This window comes from Peromyscus californicus, unplaced genomic scaffold (genome assembly GCF_007827085.1).
Source record: "Peromyscus californicus insignis strain IS unplaced genomic scaffold, ASM782708v3 Scaffold_1__1_contigs__length_55948999, whole genome shotgun sequence".
Taxonomy (NCBI): domain Eukaryota; kingdom Metazoa; phylum Chordata; class Mammalia; order Rodentia; family Cricetidae; genus Peromyscus; species Peromyscus californicus.
This window is the reverse complement of record NW_026294492.1, coordinates 49634748-49659442: the sequence shown is the minus strand read 5'-3', so window position 1 is coordinate 49659442 and position 24695 is coordinate 49634748. Positions and strand designations below refer to the sequence as shown.

The 24695-nt window shown below is 54.7% G+C and overlaps 1 protein-coding gene across 2 annotated transcripts in view; it reads right to left on the bottom strand.

Annotated features, from left to right (window-relative positions):
- Mllt1 (MLLT1 super elongation complex subunit) overlaps window positions 1-23160 on the bottom strand; it is a 44892-nt gene extending 21732 nt beyond the window's left edge. For both annotated transcript variants that reach the window (XM_052746818.1, XM_052746819.1), the window contains exons 1-3: window positions 23052-23160; window positions 14389-14569; window positions 7870-7952 (exon numbers count right to left, since the gene is read on the bottom strand). In XM_052746818.1, the coding sequence (XP_052602778.1) occupies window positions 7870-7952; window positions 14389-14569; window positions 23052-23063 (276 nt within the window). In that variant the 5' untranslated portion in view covers window positions 23064-23160. The remainder of the gene's footprint in view (window positions 1-7869; window positions 7953-14388; window positions 14570-23051) is intronic.
- Between the last annotated feature and the right edge of the window lie 1535 nt (window positions 23161-24695).

Genomic DNA, 24695 nt, shown 5'->3' with positions numbered 1-24695 from the left:
CACCCTGGAAAAACACTAGGAGAGCAAGCGGACTCAAGCTGTGAGACGGTGTACACCACAGACCCAGGGTGAGGCCACGGGTGCAAGGCAGAGCACACAAAGCTACCTGCGGTGGCGCACTGCAGGCAGGAAGGGAGCAGCCTCGTGGTTTTCTCAATAGTGGCAGAAAAAGAGCCTTTGACAAAATTTAATACCCCTTCATCATGAAAGAGAACTGCAAAGGAAGGCAGGGGCAGGTGTGACACATGAAAGCTGTGAGTCCCCGCCGCCTCCTCAGTGGTCAGGAGACAGCTCCCACTGAACTGACACAGAAGCTGCTGAGGCCCCTGCACACTCACCGGTGCCGTGCACAGACACTGCACAGGATCATGTGTGCAAACCCTGAGCTATGCTGTGGGCAGGAAAAGTTTTTGTTTGTTTTTCAGTTTTAGAACTAGACTTCCTTAATCCAATAACGGCTATTTACAATAGACCTTTAGTGGGCATCCCACTCCATGGTAATAACTGGAAATTTCTCCTAAAACCAGGAGTGAGGTGAGGATGCCCACTTTACCAATGCTGGAAGTGCTCACCAGAGCAACGACAAGCTGAGTGCAGATGACGGGAGGGATACATGGGAAACCACACGCACCTATGCTACAGCACTAATGCATCCACTGAAGCTGCAGGTGTGAGGCTGTGACGGCTCATCTAATGGTCTCCTTGGTGAGATCTGGAGTTACCTGGAGTCAGGACTCTGACATGCCTGTGCAGATGACCTTGATTAGGTCTCTTAGGCTTAGCAGTAAGCAACTTTACCTGTTGGACCATCTTGCTGGACCGTTTCATTTATTTTAATACAGCCCAGGGCCTCGGCACAGGGAATGGATGCCTCCTACAGTGGGCAGGTTTCTCACTTCAGTTCTCTCTGAGAGAGGAGAGAGGAGAGAGGAGACCTGCCCTGAGAGAACTGAAGTGAGAAACCTGCCCACTGTAGGAGGCATCCATTCCCTGTGCCGAGGCCCTGGGCTGTATTAAAATAAATGAAACGGTCCAGCAAGACGGTCCAACAGGTAAAGTTGCTTACTGCTAAGCCTAAGTTTGATCCCCAGGACCCACGTGGTGGAAGGTGAGAATGGATTTTCATACACTGAGCTCTGGCCTCCCAATGAGCATACACACAAAATAAATCAGCAAAATAAAATGGACACACATAAAAATGAAGCTGGGCATGATGGCATAAGCCATTGATCCCAGCACTCCAGAGACAGACTCATCTCTGTGAATGGAAGGTCAAATGGGGCCTGATCTACATAGCCCTCACCTCATTTTTTAAAAAAATGTTATTCATTAGTATTACTGGTCTTTAGTCCAAGGACTCAGGAGGCAGAAACAGGTTGATCTCTGTGAACTCAAAGCCAGCCAAATTCATCTACATGGAGAATTCCAGGCCAGCCAGGGCTACATAGTGAGATCCTGTCTCAAAAAACAAACAAGAGTGAAACCACACTGGCCCTGGATGGTGGGGTCTCCACAGCAGAACACATTTCCGGGCATGTGTGAAGCCCAGGCTCCTTTCCCAGTTCCAAATTAGCCCACAACTACAAAACTTGTGTAGAGCCCAGGGTCGGCCTGTACTGGGTGGTTTTGTGTCACCTTGACACAAGCTAGAGTCATCAGAGGAAGGAGCCTCAGCTGAGGAAATGCCTCCATGAGATCCAGCTGTAAGCGTTTTCTCAATTAGTGATCAATGGGGAAGGCCCAGTCCATTGTGGGTGGTGCCATCCCTGGGCTGTTGGTCCTGGGTTCTATAAGAAAGCAGGCTGAGCAAGCCATGGGGAGCAAGCCAGTAAGCAGCATCCTCCATGGCCTCTGCATCAGCTCCTGCCTCCAGGTTCCTGCCCTGTGTGAGTTCCTGTCCTGACTTCCTTAGATGATGAACAGCAATGTGGAAGTGTAAATTGAATAAACCCCTTCCTTCCCAACTTGCATTGGTCATGGTGTTTCATCAAAGCAATAGAAACCCTAACTAAGACAGCCTCTATGACTTCAGACAACAACTGAGTCACAGATTTGATACCACAGTCATGTACAAAGAAGGAAAAACCATGCCGGGCGTTGGTGGTGCACACCTTTAATCCCAGCACTCGGAAGGCAGAGGCAGGTGAATCTCTGAATTCAAGGCCAGCCTGGTCTTGAACTCAGAAAAGAAGCCCTGTCTCGAAAAACCAAAACAGGGAAAACCAGATTACTGAATTTCCTAAAAATGTGAGGTCTTTGTACATGAGGACACAAGTAAGCAAACAACTGTGGACAGAAGGAAGACACCTGCCGGTCTCACCCGGCCAGAATACACAGAGCTTCTACAACACAGCAGCAACATCAAATCTGAGAGTGGGCCGTGTTCTCTGAAGAGAAGTAACCAGTGACCAGAAGATGCCAGCCACTGTAAGCCAAAGGGAATGGCAAGAACCTCAACAGAGAATCCATCCAACGTCCATGGGAATGACCACGGTTTACACGGAGCAGGTGTGGCTGACACCACACTGACACAGGAAGTCTCATCACAGGTGAAAAGCAAAATGGTGCAGCCACCATGGGACATGAAGGAGCTGCTCAGAGGGTGAAGCCAGAACCCCACTCTTCCCAGGCCCCCCATTCATCCCAGCACCCCCACTCTTCTCAGGTCCCTGCCATCCTTCCACCAGCATCTACCAGAACGAACCAATGCAAAGTGTGCGGATGCAGCTGTGGCTGCCATGGCCACCCCATTCCCAACAGCAGTTGAAAAGCTATAGGGCTGATCCCCAGCTGTGGGTCCCACATCTGTAACTTCCACAGGACATCCTGACATGCAACAAACCATGCTGTCTGCTGCCTGTGCCTCTTGAACAACAGGGTGTTTAAAGAAGTCCCGGAGAGTGTGCTGAGTGTAGGAGACAGGAGGGATGGGCCTAGGTGTGGCCTGCCAATGTTCAGCAGGCAGGGCACAAGCAAACAAGCAAACCCAAGGTGCTGTCTACATCCTGACAGACCCGTAGGCTTAGCCACCTCGATGACATCTACAATCAACAGAGAACATTAGATCAAGGATATTTAAAGCGGCACATACAACATCACCCACTGACCAGGGACAAAGGCTGACATGAAAAACCAGAAGGAAGCGGTTCCCGACTTCCCCGGGAGTGACCATTCAGTTTCTAAGCCAGAGCTGGCCCTGAAAGGCCCAGACACACATGAACAGATGTGCATGGAATGTACCACAAAGCAAGGGGCCCTTGCACACTGCCCCCTCAGAACCTTCCAAGCTCACAGCCTGAGACCCTGCGAGGTCACTTGTCCACTGTGACCCCAGCAGTCCTGACATCTGAGCATGGTACGTCACCCGGAGCCTGCGCGCTTTCTGCTGTTACTGAGGCAGGGGTGCCCTGTAACCCTGCCTGGCCTCCCATTCCTGCTGCCTCCAAAAGCACTGGTGACCTGTGCGCCTTAATCTCTCTCCCAGTCTGATACCGTCCCTTGTCTGAAGGCCATGCACATCTGCACATGGCATATGCAGTTCCACATATCAGAGGGACAGTGAACTAAACAGAGAATTCACAAAAGAAGAATCAAAATGGCTGAAAGACATTTAAAGAAATGCTCAACATCCTTAGTCATCAGAGAAATGCAAATCAAAACGACTCTGAGATACCATCTTACACCTGTCAGAATGGCTAGGATCAAAAACACTAATGACAGTCTATGTTGGAGAGGATGTGGAGCAAAGGGAACACTCCTCCACTGTTGGTGGGAATGCAAAGTTGTACAACCACTGTGGAAATCAGTATGGCGGTTCCTCAGAAATTTGGGAATCGAACTACCTCAAGTCCCAGACATACCACTCTTGGGCATATACCCAAGGAATGCTCAACCATACCACAAAGATACATGCTCAACTATGTTCATAGCAGCACTATTTGTAATATTCAGAACCTGGAAACAACCTAGATGCCTGTCAACTGAAGAATGGATTAAGAAAATGTGGTACATATACACAATGGAGCACTACTCAGCAGAGAAAAACAATGACAGCATGACATTTGCAGGCAAATGGATGGAACTAGAAAAAATCATCCTGAGTGAGGTAACCCAAACCCAGAAGGACAAACATGGTATGTACTCACTCAGAAGTGGATACTAATATAAAGCAAAGAACAATCAGACTGCAACCCACAGAACCAGGGAGGCTACATAGCAGGGGGGACCCTAGGATGACTGTGGCTTATAGTAAGTTTTGGTATTACTCAATCACTGAGCAAGCCTCACTGAAACATTTCACTATTAAGACAGGAATTTATACTGTATCAAGCTGATAATAGAAAAATTAATTAATTAATTAATTAATTAATTAAAAAAAAAGAGGTACAGTGGCAGGTAGATCTGAGTGCCTCAGGTATGTCACCTAGCACATCTAGCACCCAGAGCAAAGTTCAAACCACAGCCATGTGACTGGCCTGGCTCCACCCTGAGGCTGGAGATGGTGGGCAATGGTGTAGACCTACAGTCAGGAAGCTCTTGATCGCACTAGGTCCTGGTTGCAAGTTTCTCCAGTGTGGTGCTTAACTGACACTCCTTGCCAGCATCAAACCCTCAGCAAACCTCCCCAGGAGAGATCCACAAAGCAAAGTGGGAACACAACCAGCAGGCCACACTGCCGTCACTGCACTGCCCTGCAGACTCGGAGTCACTGAGGCCCCTCTCCCTGTCTCTCAGCATGCTGGTGCCTGCAGCCTGGATGATGAAGAGACAAGACCATGCTCGGCCCCGGCACTGTTGGTGTGACCACAGCTCAGGCTGCTCCCTGGGCCAGCCTTTGTCCTGAGAGCATGTGCACAGGCATACAGACTCCAAGAGGGAGCCTCACCACTTGCGAGACCCCATGATGAGTTAGTCAGAGCCAAAAACTGCCCCAGGACACATGGAGATATAACACTGTGCATGGTCAGCAGCCCAGAGAAAACCAGAGTTTATAACAGTGCCTGAACTGCAGCTCCGATGACCCCTCGGGACCCCTGCAGAGTACACAGGGACAGAGAGCCTCAACCTCTTGGCTCGCACCTTCCCGAGGGCCCAGTGCAGTCCCTCTCCCCAAGACAGGGCGTAGGGGCAGAGCTGCCTTGGCACCTGGTGTGGCTGTGGGGCGAAGTAGACTGCACGACCTGTGTGCAGACCCTTGGGCTCCAGGCCCAGAGGGCATGGTGGCACATGAGCAACCAGCTCGGCCTGTGCTTCATCACACCCGAGGGCTGCTGGAAGCTTCAGAGTCCCTTGCTGAGGAGCATGAGAGGCAGAAACCAAGCTCATGGTGCGGCCCACCCACCCCATCCTGCTGACACACTTGACCAGCCAGGTGAGGGCACAGCTCTGCTTCTGAAGGCCAGGAACGCGCTTGGTGCAGACCAGTGGCTCTGGTTCAACCCACCATGGCCAAAACAACTAAGAAATACCATGAGGGTGACTCTCCCCTTTAAAAGGTGCCTGGCCACCCTCAGCACGTCCGAGACACCAGGACGTGGATGAAGCCCCACCCTAGGATGTGCCTCAGATAGACTGTGGGACAGGAACAGGGGAGAAGAGGCTCCATCCAGGCCACTGCAGGAGCATCCCAGTCCAGGAACTCCACGCTGCCCCACCCCTGGGAACTGAGAACACCAGCAGCATGTAAGGACACACGGACATCCTAGCTGACTAGAGCCTTGCACTCAGAAAGCCAAACCACTCTATCCTCCAGCAGCCATCTGACTCTGACTATTGGGGGACTAGCGGGGACTTATGGCCACAAAGCGGAAGTGCTAGCCTGGGTAGTAACCAAGACCCTGCCTATGCTCAGAACACTGTGCTTTCCATGGCATGGTATGTTCACCATACAGCCTCCCCAGCCATGAGCACAAGAGGCTCCAGTGCAAACTGCAAAGGGCTGTGGGTGGCTAGGGTTAGGAGCAATGCCTTAAGAACCAGAGCCCAGCCAGCCCACATGCTTGGCCAGGCAGGCAGAGGAACAGAGGTGTCAGGGACACAAGGCCTCTGAGCACAGGGGACTACAAACAGCCCTTGAGACTCTAGGACACGGGAGTCTGTCAGCCCAGAAGTGGTTCAGCTGCCCCAGGGAAGGTGACAGTCCCCTGGCCCATGCCTAGACCACAGCAGAAAGGACTGCTGTGTGCATCCCACTGCTCAATCACTGAGGGCTGGAGGGAGGAACTCATGACGTTGGCTCCATCCTTGATGCCATGGGATGGCTGAGACTGTGTGCTTGCAATCCACTGAAATGGCACTCACTCCCATGAGGCAACACACCTGAGCCTGTCCCCAGAGATCCCTGCCAACAGAATGGTTCGTTGCCATTCTCAAATCTCCTGCAGGCCTGGTATAAACAAGGACCAAAGACTTGGGGTCTCAGGGGGACAGAGCACCCCAAGCAGCAGAGGCCTTTTCCAACAGAAGGAAGTGCGGTGCTCACACTGAGCACCAGGGCTGGGCAGGTGGCTCCACTGTTAAAGTTTTTACTCACAAGCATAAGGCTGAGTTCGCTCCAGAGTGTGATCTGTAATCCCAGAACTGGGAGACTATACAGCAATGCCTGGAGCTCACTGCAGCCAAGTCAGTGAGAAGCCAGGTTCTCACAAGGTAGGGGGGGAGCCATGAGTCTCTGAAGACATACGTGTAAACATACCCACATACACACCTCAGGAAAACAGAATCTACTGTGCCACCATTCAGGGGGTCTACAAGACATCATAGACCTCAAAACAACTGAGAAAGCCTGTAAGGGGGTTCACTGGGCGAAAGCACTTGATGCTAACACTGAAGACCTGAGTTCAATCCCCAAAGCCCCCTGGTAAAAGGAGAACCCAATTCTCACAAGTTGTCTTCTGGCCTCCAAGTGTGTGTGTGTGTGTGTGTGTGCGCCAGTGTGTGTCTCACTCTCAAGTGTGCACACACACACATAGAGTAAATAATTACAAGAAATACAGAGAAAAACAACCAGCATAGCGCAGGTTCCCAGCACACAGAAGTGAAAACTCGGAGCAAGAGCCTGGGTGCCATGTGCCGCTGTGTGCCGCTGAAGGAACGGACCGGACCGCAGTGCAGTATAGAAGCAGGTTGTTGAAAATGCGCTCATGCTGCGTGCTGTCCTAGCTGCCACTACTCCTGTGTGCTCCACTCACGCAGGGACTAACAACGCTTCCCCAGCTTCCCCACTTGCCTGCCTAGTGCACTTAGAGTGTCTGTAGGTCTGTGTGGGCGTGGGTTAGTCCCTTCCTAACTCACAGCCTCAGGCTCAGAGGGACAGCCAAGCCTCGGTTGCTGACCCACCGCCCACAGCAATCACAGTGGTGACACACGGTGTGCCCCGTAGCTTTCTCCCCTGGGGTGCTGACAGTCTACTAACCCCCACTACTGAGACCACTCCTACAGAGTAGCTAGACCCGCCTCCCTGTCCAGCTGAGTGCACAAAGCCCGCCTTCCTGTCACACTGTGTGCATAAATCCTGCCCCGTCTTTCAGCAGTGGCCCGGCCTCTCTGCCCCGCTGTTAGGCGGCTGCAGTTTCTGTTACTCTGAGCCCAGCCCAGAGCACTGGGTTGGAGATTTCCGTCTTTCTTCATTCCCTCTCTGCTCCAGGTAGGTCAAGTGACCTACACCCACTCGCTCTTCTCGGCCGATGGGGTCTGCTGCTGGCTCAACCTCCAGCTTTTGTTTCTGCTTTTCTTTCGGTCACCCCTCTATGCAGTGTGACCCTTGCCTCAGCCCGAGCTGGGCTGACAGGCACCTGTCCCAGTCCCACGTCTACTCCCCTTCTCCCACGGTGTCCGGCTCCACCCACCCCCACTCACCCAGTCTCTCACCTTGTTTTTGAAGTACACTTCGATGAGCATGATGAAGCCTGCGTAGCCCGACTCCTCCACTTTGTAGGGGGGCTCCTTGCACACTGCAAAGAAAGTGAAAATCTTCCATCAGCCGCCTGCCCACCACAGCCCTCCGGGCCCTCAGGCTGCTCTGCAGGGTCCAGGGACAATGGAGCTACAGGTCAGGGCTTCTGGGAAATGACAATTCAGAGTGGGGTCAGGAAGAAGGCAAGGCAGGCCCCTGTGTGGTCGGTCAGCAGAGGGCAGGGCACATCCAGTGACAAGCACCTGGGCACCAGGGACTCCAGGCAAGGGGCTCAGGAGCCCCTCCCAAGATACTCAGACACAACAGTCTGCAAACCATCCCCATTTACCCCCAATCTTCAAACACCCTGCCCGTGTGAGGCTGCTGGAGAACAGCCAGTCACGGTGGCAAAGGAGAAGGCGACAGGAGGGTGGAGTGGGAGAAGGAGTCGGCAGCAGTCAGAGGGAGACGACAATGATGACCCCCGTTCCTCCGAGCGTCCTCAGTCGTGATGACCTCCCACTGTTTCACCTAAGGTCCCCAGTCCTGGCTCCCCACTCTGCCCCCAGGAGACTCCAGGCCACCTGGCTGTTCTCCAGTCAGCTTCCAAACCTGCCGACAGCTCAGGACAGGCCCACTGCCCACTGGGTGCTGCAGATGAACTTCCCCCACCCTACCCCCTGTGCTGTCTGGCACCAAGTCCTACTGCGCAGCTTCTGCTCAGCCAATCAGACAACAGATCAATCAACCATCACCTGAATCCTCCACCGGGCTCCCCAAGAAGCCCCACTATGGCTCTCTACCACCCGGGGTGGCCACCTGGCTCCAGCCACCTGCAAGTTACTTTACCACTCTTGGACTCCTTCCAAAGACTGGCACTGGTGCCTAGGTGCCAGTCCCACTGAGCGATCGGCAAAAGTCACACGCACCCTCCCACCCCCCACAGAGCCCGTTCTGCGCCCCTCATACACTGGGGGTACACCTTGCTCCATTCCTCCAGGCCACAGGCTGCCTTAGTCCTGTCTCCAGGACTCTCCACAGACAGCACTTCAGAAAGCAGCCACCACGTGCCGCCGCTGGCTGAGGTGAGTCCGTCCCTCTCTATCTTCCTGGGAAAAGCAGGCAGACTCTCCACTGCCCAACCCACTCAGTCTGTGGACTTCAGAGTGCTTCTCAACAGGGTCTGCGTCAAGATGGAGGGGCAGAGAGGTAATGTCCTGTTACCACTCATCCCTCACCTCTCAACAGGCCCTTCTAGGTCTCATGTACCACCAAAGACACACACAAGGCCACATCTCAACAGAACAGGTCTGGTTTCCTAGGGCCTCTGACCTCCAGGTCACTATCTCAACAAGTCTCACACCTTAGCCCACCCATATCAAGGAAGATGCCCTCCTGTGTGTCTAAGGCTCCAAAAAGACCTCACACCCTCCTCTAGTGTCCAGCAGGGACAGACAGGCTTCTTTGGGGACTCCCTGTGCCACAGGGGCTCACAGGGCAAAAAGGAAGCCAAAATTTAAACTAGCAAGATGGCTCAGAAGGTAAAGGAGCCTGCCACTGAACTGACCTGGAACCCACACGGCAGAGGAGAAAATCTGACCTCCACACAGGCACCATGGCGCCCTCCCCCAACACAAACAAATCAATTAACCTAATTATATTTTCCAGGAGCTGCAGAGATGACAGCTCTTGCAGAGAACCCCAGTTCAGTTCCCAGCACCCCTCACAACTACCTTTAAATCCTGCTCCAGGGGATCCAATGCCCTCTTCTGGCCTCATGGGGCACTTACACTCCCATGCACACATAGACACACACAGAATGAAAAATGTCTTTAAAGAATACAATGTTAAAGATAAGTGAATTTAACGGAAGCAGCTTAGGCACGAGGAGGTGAGCAGTAGCAGCAGAGCCCAGGCGACTGACAGCTGTGCTAAGCACATGCCAGGCACTATTGCATGAAGGCCGGAGAGCAGGGGTTGAACTCCTCAGTGTACCATGAGTGCAAACTAGAAGGAAGCAGCTGGGACTGCCAGGTAAAGTGGGCATGGCTAAAACATGAGCCTGGCTGCTCTGGGATGAGAGGAGGTTCCTAGAGCTCAAGTGGTAAAGGAGAGGGCGGGCTGCATGGACGGTGTCTGTGTCCCAGGAGGGGATGTGAGGAGAGGGCGGGCTGCATGGACGGTGTCTGTGTCCCAGGAGGGCATGTGAGGAGAGGGCGGGCTGCATGGATGCTGTCTGTGTCCCAGGAGGGCATGTGAGGAGAGGGCGGGCTGCATGGATGGTGTCTGTGTCCCAGGAGGGGATGTGAGGAGAGGGCGGGCTGCATGGACGGTGTCTGTGTCCCAGGAGGGGATGTGAGGACAGGGCGGGCTGCATGGATGCTGTCTGTGCCCCAGGAGGGGATGTGAGGAGAGGGCGGGCTGCATGGACGGTGTCTGTGTCCCAGGAGGGGAGGAATGTGGATCAGCAGTAGATCAACTGCCTAGCACACAAGAGGCCCTGGATTCATTCCACTGAAGAACAAACCACACCAACACCATAGAAGGCTTTTGCTAGGTATTGTGACACACACCTGCACATGGCAACCCAGAATTCCAAGGCAGAGGGTCAGGAGTTTAAGTCCAAGGTCATTCTCAGCTACAAACTGAAAGTAAGCTTATTAGCCTGGGCTACAAGACCCTGACTCAAGAAAATTTAAAAAATCACGACTCCCACAAAGTTTGAAGCCAAGCTGGGCAACATGGGGATACCCTGTCTCAACAAACAGGCGAGGCTGTGGCTCACGTGGTAGAGAGTCTTTACCCAAGGTGCACAAGCCCTGGGCTCCACCACTGGGTGTGGCAATGCATGTCTGGTGTATTCAAATCTGTCATCACAGCATTCCAGAGGCAGAGGCAAGGCAGAAGGGTCAAGAGTTCCAGGTCTTCTTTAGCAGCATGGCTAGTTCAAGACCTGCCTAGGCTCAAGAAAAAACTAACAATAAAGGTCCAACCTCACCAGCACAGTGTGGCTGGGGAGCAATGGTCTTTCCAGTGAGCCAGGGTTTGGGGACATGGAGGCACAGGGTCGATTAGGAACCACCTCTTCATTTACACCCCCACCAAGGTCCCCGAGGGGGAGAGTGCAGAGGACCATCTTGTGAGAGAGGCCTGGGGGTGATTGCAGTGCACCACAAACTCAACAGGATGAGGGGAGGACAGACAAATATACCCAGGGAAAAGACCCAGGCCACAGAAGATGTCACTGCAGGGCAGGGTGGGTCGCCTGTGACCCCAGCATTCAGTAAGCTCAGGTAACCAAAAATTATGAAAAGAACCTGTCATCTGACCTTGCAATGACCTCAAGTGCTCTCTAGAGAAACTCAGAGGTGTGGTCCAGAGAGCAACCAGCTGATCCCACCCTGAGCCAGAACTGCAATCTGAGAAATCAGCCTCATTGTTCACCACCCCTACCCTGGATTGGAGAGGTACATTAGCCCAGAACTATGGTGGGGTGAGGGGCAGCCCCCACAAGAGTGCTGTGGAGGCTCCTGGAGAGACAAGTCTTTATCACAGGTCCTCAGCCACCGGTCAAAGATGACAGAGAGGAAGAGCCCACCTGTACTCAGCAAACACTGCGGAGGACTCAGGTCTCTGCAGAGAGGAAGAGCCCACCTGTACTCAGCAAACACTGGGGAGGACTCAGGTCTCTGCAGAGAGGAAGAGCCCACCTGTACTCAGCAAACACTGGGGAGGACTCAGGTCTCTGCAGAGAGGAAGAGACCACCTGTACTCAGCAAACACTGGGGAGGACTCAGGTCTCTGCAGAGAGGAAGAGCCCACCTGTACTCAGCAAACACTGGGGAGGACTCAGGTCTCTGCAGGCGCCAGTGCCACACAGACAGAGCAAGCCAATGTAAGCCTGGCACTGGGCACCAGCAGGACCAGCCCAGATGGCTACACAGGACCTCACCATGTAGTCCAGGCTGTCCATCAATCCATGATCCTCTGGAGTACAGAGACTTCGGGGAATGCACCACTGCAGCCAGCTGACCTCACTTTAAAGCACAGGCGGATAGGCACCTTGTACCGCTGAGCTGGTTGCTTACCTGTGAGAGCCGTCAGGAGATAGACAGCTGCCTGACACCTCCACACATACCTGCTGTGTGAGGCAGCTGTACCTGCAATGCTCTAAGATGGGAGAACCAAGGTACTGGAGGAAGATGGGGGAGTGGACAGGTATGGCTGGGTGGGAAGGTGGGTGACTGAGCAGATGGCTAGAAGGATGGATGGATGGATGGGTGGGTGGGTGGGTATGGGATGGAAAGATGGGTGGGTAGGTGGGTGGATGGGTGGGTAGGTGGATGGATGGGTGGGTAGGTGGATGGATGGATGATGGATGGATGGATGGATGGATGGGTAGGTGGATGGATGGATGGATGGATGGGTAGGTGGATGGATGGATGGATGGATGGGTGGGTGGATGGGTGGGTGGGTAGGTGGATGGATGGATGGGTGTGTGGGTAGGTGGATGGATAGATGGATGGATGGATGGGTGGGTGGGTGGGTAGATGGATGGGTGGATGGATGGATGGATGGGTGGGTGGGTGGGTGGGTGGGTGGATGGATAGGTGGGTGGGTAGGTGGGTGGATGGATAGATGGATGGATGGGTGGGTGGGTGAGTGGTAGGTGGATGGATGGGTGGATGGGTGGGTGGATGGATGGGTTGGTGGATAGGGGGATGGATGGCTCTGTGTGTGTGTGTGTGTGTGTGTGTGTGTGTGTGTGTGTGTGTGTGTGTGTAGATGGCTAGAAGGATGGATGATTGGGTAAAGGAAGGGTAAAGTGGTGATGGATGGGTAAGTGGTAGACAGGTCAATAGATAGGTGGGTGAAGAGAAAAAAGAGAAGGAAAGCAGGTAGAAAATGAGAAGATGAGCACTCAGAGGTAAAATCAAGATGGAAAGCACAAAGTCAAGAAAAAAGGAAAAAATAGTAAAACAGAAGAAAAAAACCTCCACTGCCCTTAGAAGTGCTTAGCACAGGCGTAACTTTCTATGTGGTATCTGTGACCCACTGCAGGCCCACTGTCAATATCCATGATCTACAGCCCACACAGCAATGGACAAGATAAACAGTCCAGCAACAGCTCTCTCCACCTGAAGAGCTTCACTACAGAAAAGCATTTTGTCCAGTACTAACACACCCAAGAAAACAGTATGTATTGGTAGCTGATCCCTCAGTAAGGGGCTGGGGGCGTGGTCAGGGTGGAGCCCCGCCTAGAATCCCCCAGTGAGGGGCTGGGGGCGTGGTCAGGGTGGAGCCCCGCCTAGAATCCCCAGTGAGGGGCTGGGGGCGTGGTCAGGGTGAAGCCCCGCCTAGAATCCCCAGTGAGGGGCTGGGGGCGTGGTCAGGGTGAAGCCCCGCCTAGAATCCCCAGTGAGGGGCTGGGGTGTGTCAGGGTGGAGCCCCTGCCCAGAATACACCATCCTCGGAGTTGGGTGTGACCCAGCTGTAAGTACCCACCTAATGTGTAAAACTGTGTTCCACCATCAGCACAGCACAAAAAGAAAATTGCTATGCACTGCAGGAGTATGCCCAGCTTGAGCCAGAGTGAAGACTCAACATCGAGGAAGGAGACCCAGCCTACACACACCTGAGCAGGGACCACCTGCCAAAGCCTGCCAGGAGTACCTTCCACAGGAAGTCACCTCTGATCACAAACCCCAACAGACTGTCCCCCACAAGCTGCTCCAGAGGCAAGTGGGGAAATGTGAGGAAGAGTGATGGGAACCACATGTTGCAGCCTTGGTAACATGTTGCCCAGAAGAGATACATATGCAAGGATAGTAATGATAGGAGTACCTATAATCTTTGAACCCTGAAGAGTATGAATTCTTTTTTTATTGAAAATAGAATCTTTCATAAATTATATTTTGATTAGTTTCCCCTCCCCAACTCCTCTCAGACCCTCCCCACTTCCCCACCCACGCAAATCCACATCCTTCCTCTCTCATTAGAATACAAGCAGGCATCTAAAAGCAACAGTAATACAAAAGAAAACAAGAACAAACAAACCAGAACAGGACAAAACAAACAGGAAAAACAAAGAGCCCAAAAGAAAGCACAAGAAACACATACAGACACTGAGACACACAGGTTCACACACACAGAAATCCCACAAGCAACACAAGCAAAAGATCTGCAAGGGCAAAAAACCCAAAGCATTGTGAGACCAAAAAAAACCCCAAAAAACAAAAAAACTAACCCTCCCCAAATATCATCGAGTTCATTTTGTGTTGGCCATCTACTCCGGGCATGGGGCTGCCTTAAGAGTGGTGTGTATCCCCAGTGAGACCTTTCAGAGAATTCTTAAACCATCACCCTGATTGCTTGTGGCCTGGGAGGTTTCTTAGCTACTCTGGTTGCCATGAGTGGGCGGGCCATCACTAGTCACTTCACCAGGCTGGGGGTGGAGGGACACCAGTGGGGAGGAACAGAGAAAGGGCACTCACCACGCTTGGGCTTGGGGAAGCTGTCATGCAGTCGGAAGATGACCTTCTCCACGAAGTGCTGGATGTCACATTGCTCAGGGCCACGTACGAAGACCATCCAGTCATGGGTGAAGCCCTCAGTGGTGGGCTTCTTGCGCAGCTGGGCACGGTGCCCCAGCTCTAACTTCACCTGGACAGTGCACTGAGGGGGAAGAGAGGCAGGGCCAGGTCAGCATGGAGGCAGAGCCACACACTGCCATCCTGCACCCTGGCCTCCAGGACACTGTCAATGGTGGCTCTGGGTGCTTCTGCATGCTTCCAGGAAGCAAACACACATGTACCACACTCCCCAGCATGAGCAGAGGGCTAGGTCCTGGCTCCTCCCACCGGCAGCATCTGTGCCCCTTTCAACTTCAGGCTGTCCCCTGCACATCCCAGCCGATTCATCACTGAGAGGACCTAATGGCCCCCTACACAAGGCAGTTTCCCCTGGCTGCCTCCCACAGTCACTGTGGCCCTTGCTGTCCACCTAGACATAGAGCCTGAGACCTCTACTGAAGGGCCCCAGGGTGCCAGCCTAGCCAGCCACAACAGCACCCTGAGAGAGCACTCCTCCTTCCTGTAGGTATTTTGACACTGCATCCTGAAACCCCAGGTGGCTCAGCCCAGCCCCAAGGTAAAATGCAAAGCCACTAAACTCCAAGGGATTCCCAGCACAAGGGCAGGCCACCTCAGAAAGGAACCCAACTAGAATATCTGCAATCTGTAAAGCCCTCTCTAGACACGATATAAGTGTACACGTGTGCGCGCACGCGCATATGAGGTGCATATGGGCCCAACATTGACACTGGGTTCTTCCCCACCACTCTCCACCTTACACATGGACGAAGGGCCTTTCACCTGAGCCCAGAGCATGCTGGTCTGACTGGTCCAGGTCCTTAGTTTTTGACAACCTGACATAAGCCAGAATCACCTGAGAAAAGGTTTTTACTGGATTGGCCAGTGGTGTTTCTTGATGAATGACTGACATGCGAGAGTCCAGCCCACCATGGCAGGTGGTCCCGGGATGTATAAAAAAGAGCACAACTACGAACCTGTGGGGAGCAAGCCCTGAGTTCCTTCTGAGGTGGGCTGTGACTGGGATAGGTCAGCAAAATTAACCCTTCCCTGCTCAGTTGTCTTTGGCCATGGTGTTTACCTCAGCAACAGAAAGACAGGCCACTGTACCTCTGCCTCCTTAGCACTGGGCTGGCTGCCTTCTCCATGGTGCTGAGGAACTCAACTCCACTGTTATACTTGCACAGCGAGTGCTTTAGCCAATGAGACATCGCTTAGCCTTTTTATATATTTCTAATGTTGTGTATGTGCATGCGTGGGTGAACATGTGTATACACATGGAGGTAGAGGACAGCTCTGAATGTCACCCTTAGGAATATCTTTTTTTTTCTTCATTTGCATGTTTGTCTGTGTATCGGCTGTGTCGGGGGCTGGGTCGGGGGAGGTCAGAAGAGGGAACCAGATCCCCTAGAACTGCTATTACAGGTAGTTTGTGAGTCACCCTACGGGGGCTGGGAACCCAACTCTGGCCCTCTGCAGCAGTAGCAAGTGCTCTTAACTGAGTCCTTTTCTCCAGCCCCAGGGATCCCCTTGTCTCCAGCTTCCCAAGGCTGGGATCACAAATACACATCACATCCAGCTTTTTCACATGGCTTCTAGGGATTCAACTCAGGTCCTCATGCTCGCAAGCAGCCCCCCTTCAACCCGAAAGAATTCTTTCTTTTTTGGGGGGTGGGGGTGGTTGTGGTACTAGATATTGGACAAAGGGCTTTAATGCATACTAGACAAGCACTATATCACTGAGCTACACCACCAAGAGCTCCCTAGACATTTATTTTTGAGACAAAATCTCAGTATGTGACCCTGGCCAGCCTAGAACTTGCTCTGTAAACCAGACTATCCTTGAACTCAGGGCTGACTTAAGGTACGTGCCACCATGCTCTGCCCTAGCCTCACTGCTCCCCCAAGACAGGTTTCTCTGTGTAGCCCTCTACACAGAGGGCTGGAACTCACTCTACAGACCAGGCTGAACTCAAACTCAGAGATTCTCCTGCCTCTTGAGAGCTGAGATTATAATCGTGTGCCACTGCTACCAGCTACCCTTGGCTTCTATTTATTTATGTATTTATTATTTTTGGTTTTTCAAAACAGGGTTTCTTTGTGTAGTCCTGGCTATCCTAGAACTCACTCTGTAGACCAGGCTGACCTCAAAATCACAGAGATCCACCTGCCTCTGCCTCCCGAGTGCTGGGATTAAAGGCATGCACCACCACACCCATCTTGACCCTAGCCTTTTCTTTAAGACAAGGTCTCACTGTGCAGCCCAGGCTGGCTTAGAACTCTTGCATCCTGAGTGCTGGGGTCTCCCTCCAGTCTGACCCCAGCAGCATACACTTGACGGAAAGGGCCTGACACTTAGTATGAAACAGTCACAACAGTCCAAGCTGGCTTGCTGGGTGCTCTGCCCAGATAAGCAAGACAATCAGGTGGGAGGACTCAGGCCGCCCACCAGGAACTCCCACACACTGGCCTCTGCTAGCCCTCTCCAGTGGAGCCACTGTCCAAGGGCCCAGACCCTAGAGGTCCCACTTGTGCCCCCAACCCCTCTCCCCACACCTGACCACAAAACCCCTTTAGTATCTGTGTACTCAGATCTCTGCCAGGACAAGTATCCTTTGGTTTTCTAGGAAAAACTACATGGCTTGAGGTCTACCAGAAGGCGGGCAAGAGGGGCAGCCAGATGGGAGATGGGCGTGCGTGCATGCGTGTGTGTGTGTGTGTGTGTGTGTGTGTGTGTGTGTGTGTGTGAGATAGTGGACTCTGAGAGAAGAATGGTTTTGAGTAAAGGCAGGGACATCTGAAAGACGTGCTCAATCACAAATGGTGCTGAGTGGGGGAGAGGCTGGAGAGAGGGAATGGAGGTCTGACAGAAGAAACCAGCTGGACGTGAGTACAGAGACCCATCTCTGGGCTGCAACTCTGCAGGGACAGCCAGGAGGGGAGAGAATGCCAGCACTGCGGACATCTGGGGGAAACTACATATCAACCCCTAGACACAGCTGGGTTTGGTGCCTGTCAGTGACCAGGCAGAGAGCCTGGGCTACATGGCCAGACCCCAGGACACCTGTGTGGACAGACTGAGTACAGGGTGGAGAGTGTTCAACATGATTCTGGAACAGTACGGCCAGCACCACAGGGCATGATCAATAGGGCCACTGCTGGCTGGGGGCCCCTGGACTCCTAAGCACTAGTGGCCCTACCCCCCGAGCCACTGCTTTGGACTTTCTGTCTGCTGTGGGTTGTCTCCTACAACTTGCCAGCTGGGCCCTGGGCGGGCTGCCTGCCAGTGCTGATGACATGGGTTCCCCGTCGGGTCACAGCACAGGCAGCAGCACAGTGGCTGTTGTGAAAGAACCAAGAATGACCACAGCTCCATCCGAGCCGGGGACACAGGCGCCAGGACTTCGAGGCACAGGCCAAAGTAAACAGGAGGTTTCAAGGCGGTGGCAGACTGTGCCCAGAGCACTGGCTGGCGACACTGATGCCCAAGGGGCTGGCACCAACTGGGGCCACAATACCCCCAGCTGAGGGCACCACAGTCTGGAACCAGCAGTGTCCAGGTACCCCATGCCTAACCATCTTTGTCCTTCTGAAGCTGAACCCCAAGGAAAGACCCACACTCTGAGAGACCAGAACTTTCTAGAAATGGTGGTAGTGGGCAGCACAGGGTCTGTGCCACCAACATGAGAAAGGAGCTTGAAGCTGCAGCAGCTCAAGGCAGCAGCTGAGCCCCAGCAACCCAGGGGCCATCATCTCACAGGCCCCTCCATGCTCTCCTCTACCTGGATCCCTGTGCCCACCAGAACCAGAGCCACACTTGAGCAAACTGACCAGCTGGTTCTCTAGAAGTGGTGCTGATGCCAAGCAGCACTCCCATAACCAACACAGCTCACCTCATGCTGCCCTGCACAAGAAGGTCCTCCCAGCACCGTGACCACTTGTTGCATGGATACCTCTGCACAACCCGAACTGGGAACTACAAGGGACCTTGCTGCCTGTACCCCAAGGAAACCCTGGCACAGAGGTGAGCAGCCAGGGCCTGCCCAGAAAAGTGCCACCCATCCTGGAGATCGGAAGGCAAGGGGTGCAGCGGCCAGAAGCTCAGAGTGCCATCTGGAGACAGGTAAGCTCAGGCTGGAGGCTTCATGCTGCCAGGCCAATTGGCAGAGGGCACTCAGATGCAGAACTCCAACCCAGCAAGCCAGGCAAACAGTATATGGGGCATCTCACAGGCCCTTCCTGAGGTGGACATCTCTCTAGGTGTGGACGGGCAAAGGGCCAAAACATCCCATCCCACAGCTCTGTGTGACTCCAAATTCATCCATCCACCCTTATCCACCCACCATGCACTCACATATCCACCAACCCATCCATCCATCCATCCATCCTATCCACCCATCTGTCTACCATCCACTTCTCCTACCACACCCCTAAACACCCAGTCCAAGCTTGGGCCAAGGAGGGTATCATTAGTTGTTAATTTTCCTATAGGCTTTCACCTGATTTTCTGGTGGGAATTCTCTGTAACAAATGACCTTTCCTCTGGGAATCCACATATCACCCTGTGGTATAATTAAATCTGGTATCTATCATCTGGCTCCTGCAGCCAATACCTTGGCATGCACCTGGCCCTCCCCTTTAGTAAGAAAAAACATCAGGTCCACTCCACAGCAAAGTCCACACACACTGATAGGTGTCCCCACAGAGCACTGGTGACAGGTTGTCTGAGCGTGCTAGAACCTTATCCCTCTAGTCCCAGACAGGGCTCCTGGGGAAGCAGGTACCCTAAGACAATCATTTAAGTGGAAAGCACCTGGCCAAAAGGCAAGACGAATCTGGAGAACAACCAATCATAAAAACTAAAACTAAGCCAGCAGCCCGACCCTGTCCTCCAATCAGGACACCCCCTTTCTGGACCCAGCCACCTTCTTCCTTCTGACAGGGCACAAGGCTCAAGACAGAGAGATGAGAAGGGGCTGGCAAGGCACAGTTGTGCTGTCCACATGGATATGCCAGGGACTGAAGACAGACATAACATGAGGACAGCCGCCATGTTTCTCCTAGGAATGTGGACAAGGGCCCTGGGTGGGAGTACTTCAACCGTGGACAATCCCAGTCCAGGCCCCTGGTCCCCGGTCCCCGTAATGCAGGTCAGTAGAGCAGAGCGAGAGAGCCTGAGACTAGCTGCAGAGGGCCAGGCATTCGGCTCCGGCTCCAGCACCTTGCCCACAGTCTGTCTGTGGGGGGTGGGGGGGTGCCACAAGTGGCAGAACACTCAGGACATCAGGGAAAGGATTCCATGCTGGCCCCGGCTGCCCCAGCCCCCACCTGAGCCAAATCTCTGCTCCTGGAGTACAGCACAGCCAGGCTGTGGGCTTGTGTGCCACCTGCGACCACACTGCACCCCTTCTGAGGCCAGGCCTGCGACTCTGGGAAGGGGGCTCCCAGGTCCTTTGGGAGTCAGGACCACTGGATTAGAGGACACCCTCTCTAATGGTTTGCTGAGGAACCCTACTGGGCTCTCAGACCCTTCTCATCTTTCCAGCATTGTATCTGGACAAACCAACTTCATTCCATCCCTCCCCAAAGTGAATAGCAATCCTGGCCATGCCCCTGCTCAGCAAGGAAATCCAATACAAGACAGCACGGGAGGGTTTGGGGTGGCATTGAGGGAACACCAGAGACACTTTCCCGGCCTTCCAATCCACAGGGAAAGCAAGAAGGCCAGAGCAAAAAGCAAACTACCACTTCTGTGCTGGCCTCTGCACCAGCTTCAGTCACAGGGGAAGGCTGGACCAAGGCAGGGGACAGAGAAGGCATGCAGATCAGCACCCAGGGTCCAGCCCACTGCTTCCCCGCAAGGCACACATGGGATCACTGCAACCCCATGGGTGGAGCGAGGATGGGACTCTACTCTGCCCCTACAGTCCCCTCAGGATGATCACATCTGTGAGCACCAGCCCTTCACTCTCCACAGGGGTCTTACAGTTGTGATGGGGGCAGCTGCTGGGGTTCTGCGGAGCTGGCAAGGAAGAAGGGCAGATGGCACGGGCAGATCAACAACCCAACCCAGTGCCACCGGTCACTTCTGGTGGCAGGGTCCTGTCTGGGTAGCCACCTGGGTGGCCAGGTGCTCAGTCACGGTGGCTGCCTGTGACCTAAGGACTCAACTTTCCATGCTACTTGGTTGAAACCAAAAAGCAGCCAGTCACAGCTGAGCTCAGGCTGAGAGGGAACTTTTCCCCATTGCCCCTGACTGAGATAGCCACCTTTGCTCAGCATCCCAGTCACGAAGTGACAGCTGCCCAGCACGTCACAGAAGGAATGGCCTCCAATCTCTGGGGACTCTGGCGGGGACAGGGGCCATGCCCTGCACTCTGGAGTGCAGAGGGTGCTGAAGGGACAGGGACTTTTTGTATGGTTCAATTAAGGAAGAGCCCAGGTAGCAAGCAGGCTTGGCAAACCAGCCTGTTCACTAGCAGAAAGCCAGGCACACCAGATCCAAGAGCCACCTGCCCCCAATGATCCTAGCCCATGGATAGTGGGACACACAGCAAGGTCCCTGGCCTGTGCGCCTGAAACCACACAGCCACATGGCCAAACCAGACAAAGCCGCCTCCATGGCGCCAGCAGCTAAGGAATGCCCCAACCTGCCCTTGCAAACAGCAGAGGAAGCGATCAGCTGCCACCCCCACAGCCCCACACCTTCCCAGGACCAGCGCCCCTGAAAACTTGGGCTTGGGAGGGAGAGGAGGAGGATGTGACCCTGGGTGGGGGTAATCTGAAGATGGGGAGGAGCTCACATGGTGAGGAGCCGGGTGACGTGGGCACAGGGGCCAGAAGGGACAAGAACCAACAGGGCTGGTTACCAAGTGAGAGGAGGCTGCCAATGGGAGCCTGGGGGATCCACCTGCAGCTAGGTGAGGCTGGGAAGCAATGGGCACGTGAGGGGAGAGGGGAAGGGATGATGGTCTTCAACAAGGCCAGCTGAGATCAGACGTGTGAGGGGGATGCACTAGGATTACTAGACAGTCATAAATCAGATCCCAGGGGCAAAGCTGGCCAAACCCAAGGGACATAACGGGTCTTAGAAGTCTGAAGAGCTTGTGGGGTACCAGGTCAGCGCAGAGACTGCCCTTGGTCTGTGTCCGAAGGAAGGCGCCACCCATGGGCTCTGGGAACAGAAGAGCGGGCAGCAGGGTGGGTCAAAGGGGCTGACACTGGCCCATGCTCAAGGTCCCACATCAGAATTAAGTTTGGGGGGGGGCAGTCCAGGGTCCCAGGGACACATGCTCATGGCAGAAAGGGTATTGGAGTGGAGGCAGGCTGGGCAGGAGGCTGGGAAATGTGGCCTGAAGTAGTATCTTGGATGGGAGAAGGTGTAATTGGGGTAGGGAACATTCAAAACAGCTGAGGCCAGCCTGTACACAAGTATCTGGTTGGGGGTCCATGGAGTTTGGGGAGACTCGGGGGCCACAGGTCCAGAAGAAGCACTCCCTCCAAAGAGGGAGTGCCAGATTCGGGGAAGTGTGTAGCACCTGAGAGGGTATGAACGGGGACTTAGGCCGACCTAGAGTTCCTGGAGCTGTCTATGGGGACACTTGAGTAGAGTCTCCACAGATTCAGAGGCATGCTGGGGCCACAGAGGCTGGAAGTCCCACTGAAGTTCTGAGGCATGTTTCCAAGGGTTCTAGGCCAGACACAGGTACCAGGGACTGTGGGATGTACTGGAGTTCTGAGGAGTCTGCCTGGATTTGGTTCCACAGGGGCTGTGAGTACCCTGGGGTTCCCAGATAGGCTGGGTAGCTCTGGAATGGGATGGATGGCCTGGGGTTCCATTCATATACCATGACTCCCAAAGGATTCCCCAGAAGATTCTGAACCAGGATAGGATCCCCAAGGTGCTATGGGGTTCCAAGTCCTCCTGGAAAGCTGTGGACCCAGCAGGGGATCCCCAGGGTGCTATAGTAGCACTAAAGCTCCAGGGAGGGAATCCCAAAGCGTTCTGGAACAAGCTCAGATGCCCGGGAGGCTAAAGCCCCAGGATCCCGAGAGGCGCCTCAGTCTGTGTGTACACTGGGGTTCTAAGGGGTGCCTCCCGGGGCCTCTGGAACGAGATGGAGCTCCCAGGGGTGCTGAAGCCCTTGAGTTCTGAGTGGTGCCCCAGGGGTGCACTGGGGTTCTAAGGGGTGTCTCGGGGTTTCTGGGCCAGGCTGTATCCCCCAGGATGCCGTGGCAGCTCCAGGGTGGTGCAGATGCACTACGCTGGAAAAGGTTTCTCCAGGTGGAGGGGGTGTTACTGGGGTGCTAGGATGCACCCCAAAGGGTTCTGCACCAGACCTGGGGGCGCGGTGGGGGAGGGGCGCGCGGGGTCGCGGTGGGGGAAGGGCGCCCCGATATGGCGATGGGGGAGGGGCGCGTGGGGTCGCGGTGGCGCGGAGGGGGAGGGGGGCGCCCATCCGGCCGGGCGCGCGCGCACCGGGCGCGCGCCGTGCCGAGCGCGCGCAGGGCCGGCCGCAGCGCCGCTCAGGGCAGCGGGAGGCCGGTCCCGGGCGGCGGCTTCTCACCTGATTGTCCATGGCTGGAGCCCGCCCCGCCCCCAGGCCCGCGTCGCTCCCGCCGCCGCCGCTCAGCGCCGCCCCGCCGCCCTCATTGTCTGTCGGGCGCCGCCGCCGCCGCCGCCGCCGCCGCTCCGGGCCGCCCGCCCGCCAGCCGCGCTGAACCGGAAACCGCCGCCAGCCCGGGCCGCTCAGCGACCGGGGTCCCCCAGCCGCCGACTCGGGCCCGGCCTCGCCAACAGACAAGCCGCCGAGCCTATCGGAAGGCCGGGGAGCCGCGCGCGGGGCGGGACTTCCGGGCTGGTGGGGGCCCGCCGGGCTGCAGTCCGAGCGACGAAGCCGTCGGCCAATAGGAAGCCGGCGCCGTAGGGGGCGGGCGGAGGGAGGGAGGGAGGCGCGAGGCGAGCGCGGCCGAGCGGCGCGAGGTGTGCGCCGCACGTGGAGGGGGCGGGCCAGGCCGCGGTGTGACGCCTGCGTGCTGGGGCCTCAAAAACATGGCACTAGGGCTTCGGGTTCGAGCCCTGGGGAGGGAGGGAGCGCCGACGACGTTTGTCAGTGCTGTGTGACGCAGCGGGCCGTTAGTTCACTGGTCCGGATGGTGTAAAGCTGGTGGATTCAGCCGTTTTCTCCCTCCCAAGCCTCCGTTGGTGCACCTGTGAAATCGGGACAGTGCGTCGATGCCGGGTTCCCTCGCAGCCGAGGCATGTCGCTTCAGCGCCCTCTTATGGCCTTCTCGGGCGCTGCACACAGGTGCAGCCGCTTGCACACAGACACACGCAGGATTTAAAAAAATGTAAATCTTAAAAAAAAAAAACAACCGCCGGGCGGTGGCGGCAGTGCACGCCTTTAATCCCAGCACTCGGGAGGCAGAGGCAGGCGGATCTCTGTGAGTTCGAGGCCAGCCTGGTCTCCAGAGCGAGTTCCAGGAAAGTCGCAAAGCTACACAGAGAAACCCTGTCTCGAAAAACCAAAAAACAAAAAAAACAAAAAAACAAAACAACCAACCACATACAGGAATTATCCAGGGTGGTTCTTCTTGCTGTGGTTGTAACAGTGCACATTTGAAGTGATGCCATTCTAAATGATCAGCAGTCTCAACACCAGGAAAAGAGGGAGTCAGTAGTCTCCTGTAGAGGACAGCTGTTTGTATGTTTGTTTGGTTGTTTGTTGCTGCTGCTGGTGTTGTAGTTGGTTGGTTTTGGTTTTTTGAAACACAGTTTCACTGGATATCCCTGGCTGTTCTATAACTCGCTCTCTAGAATGGGCTGGTCTCCAACTCACAGAGATCCGCCTGCCTCTGCCTCCTGAGTGCTGGGATTAAAGGTGTGCGCCGCCGCCACCGCCACCGCCACCGCCACCGCCACCGCCACCGCCACCGCCACCACCGCCGCCGCCACCACCGGCGACTATGGCTGTTTGAATATCCTGCCATACTGAGGGTTGAACCCAGGGTCCCCACCTTCCAGCTACAGTCACAGCCCTGTTTTCACTTTTTATTTGGAGGGCGGGAGTGGGGCTTGTTAGCCTAGAATGCCGAAGCCCTGGGTCCCACCCTCACACCCCATAAACCAGGTACAGTGGCACATGCCTGTTATCCTAGCACTTGGGAGGTGGGGACAGTAAGGTTGTGAGCGCAAGATGGTGGTGAGGAGG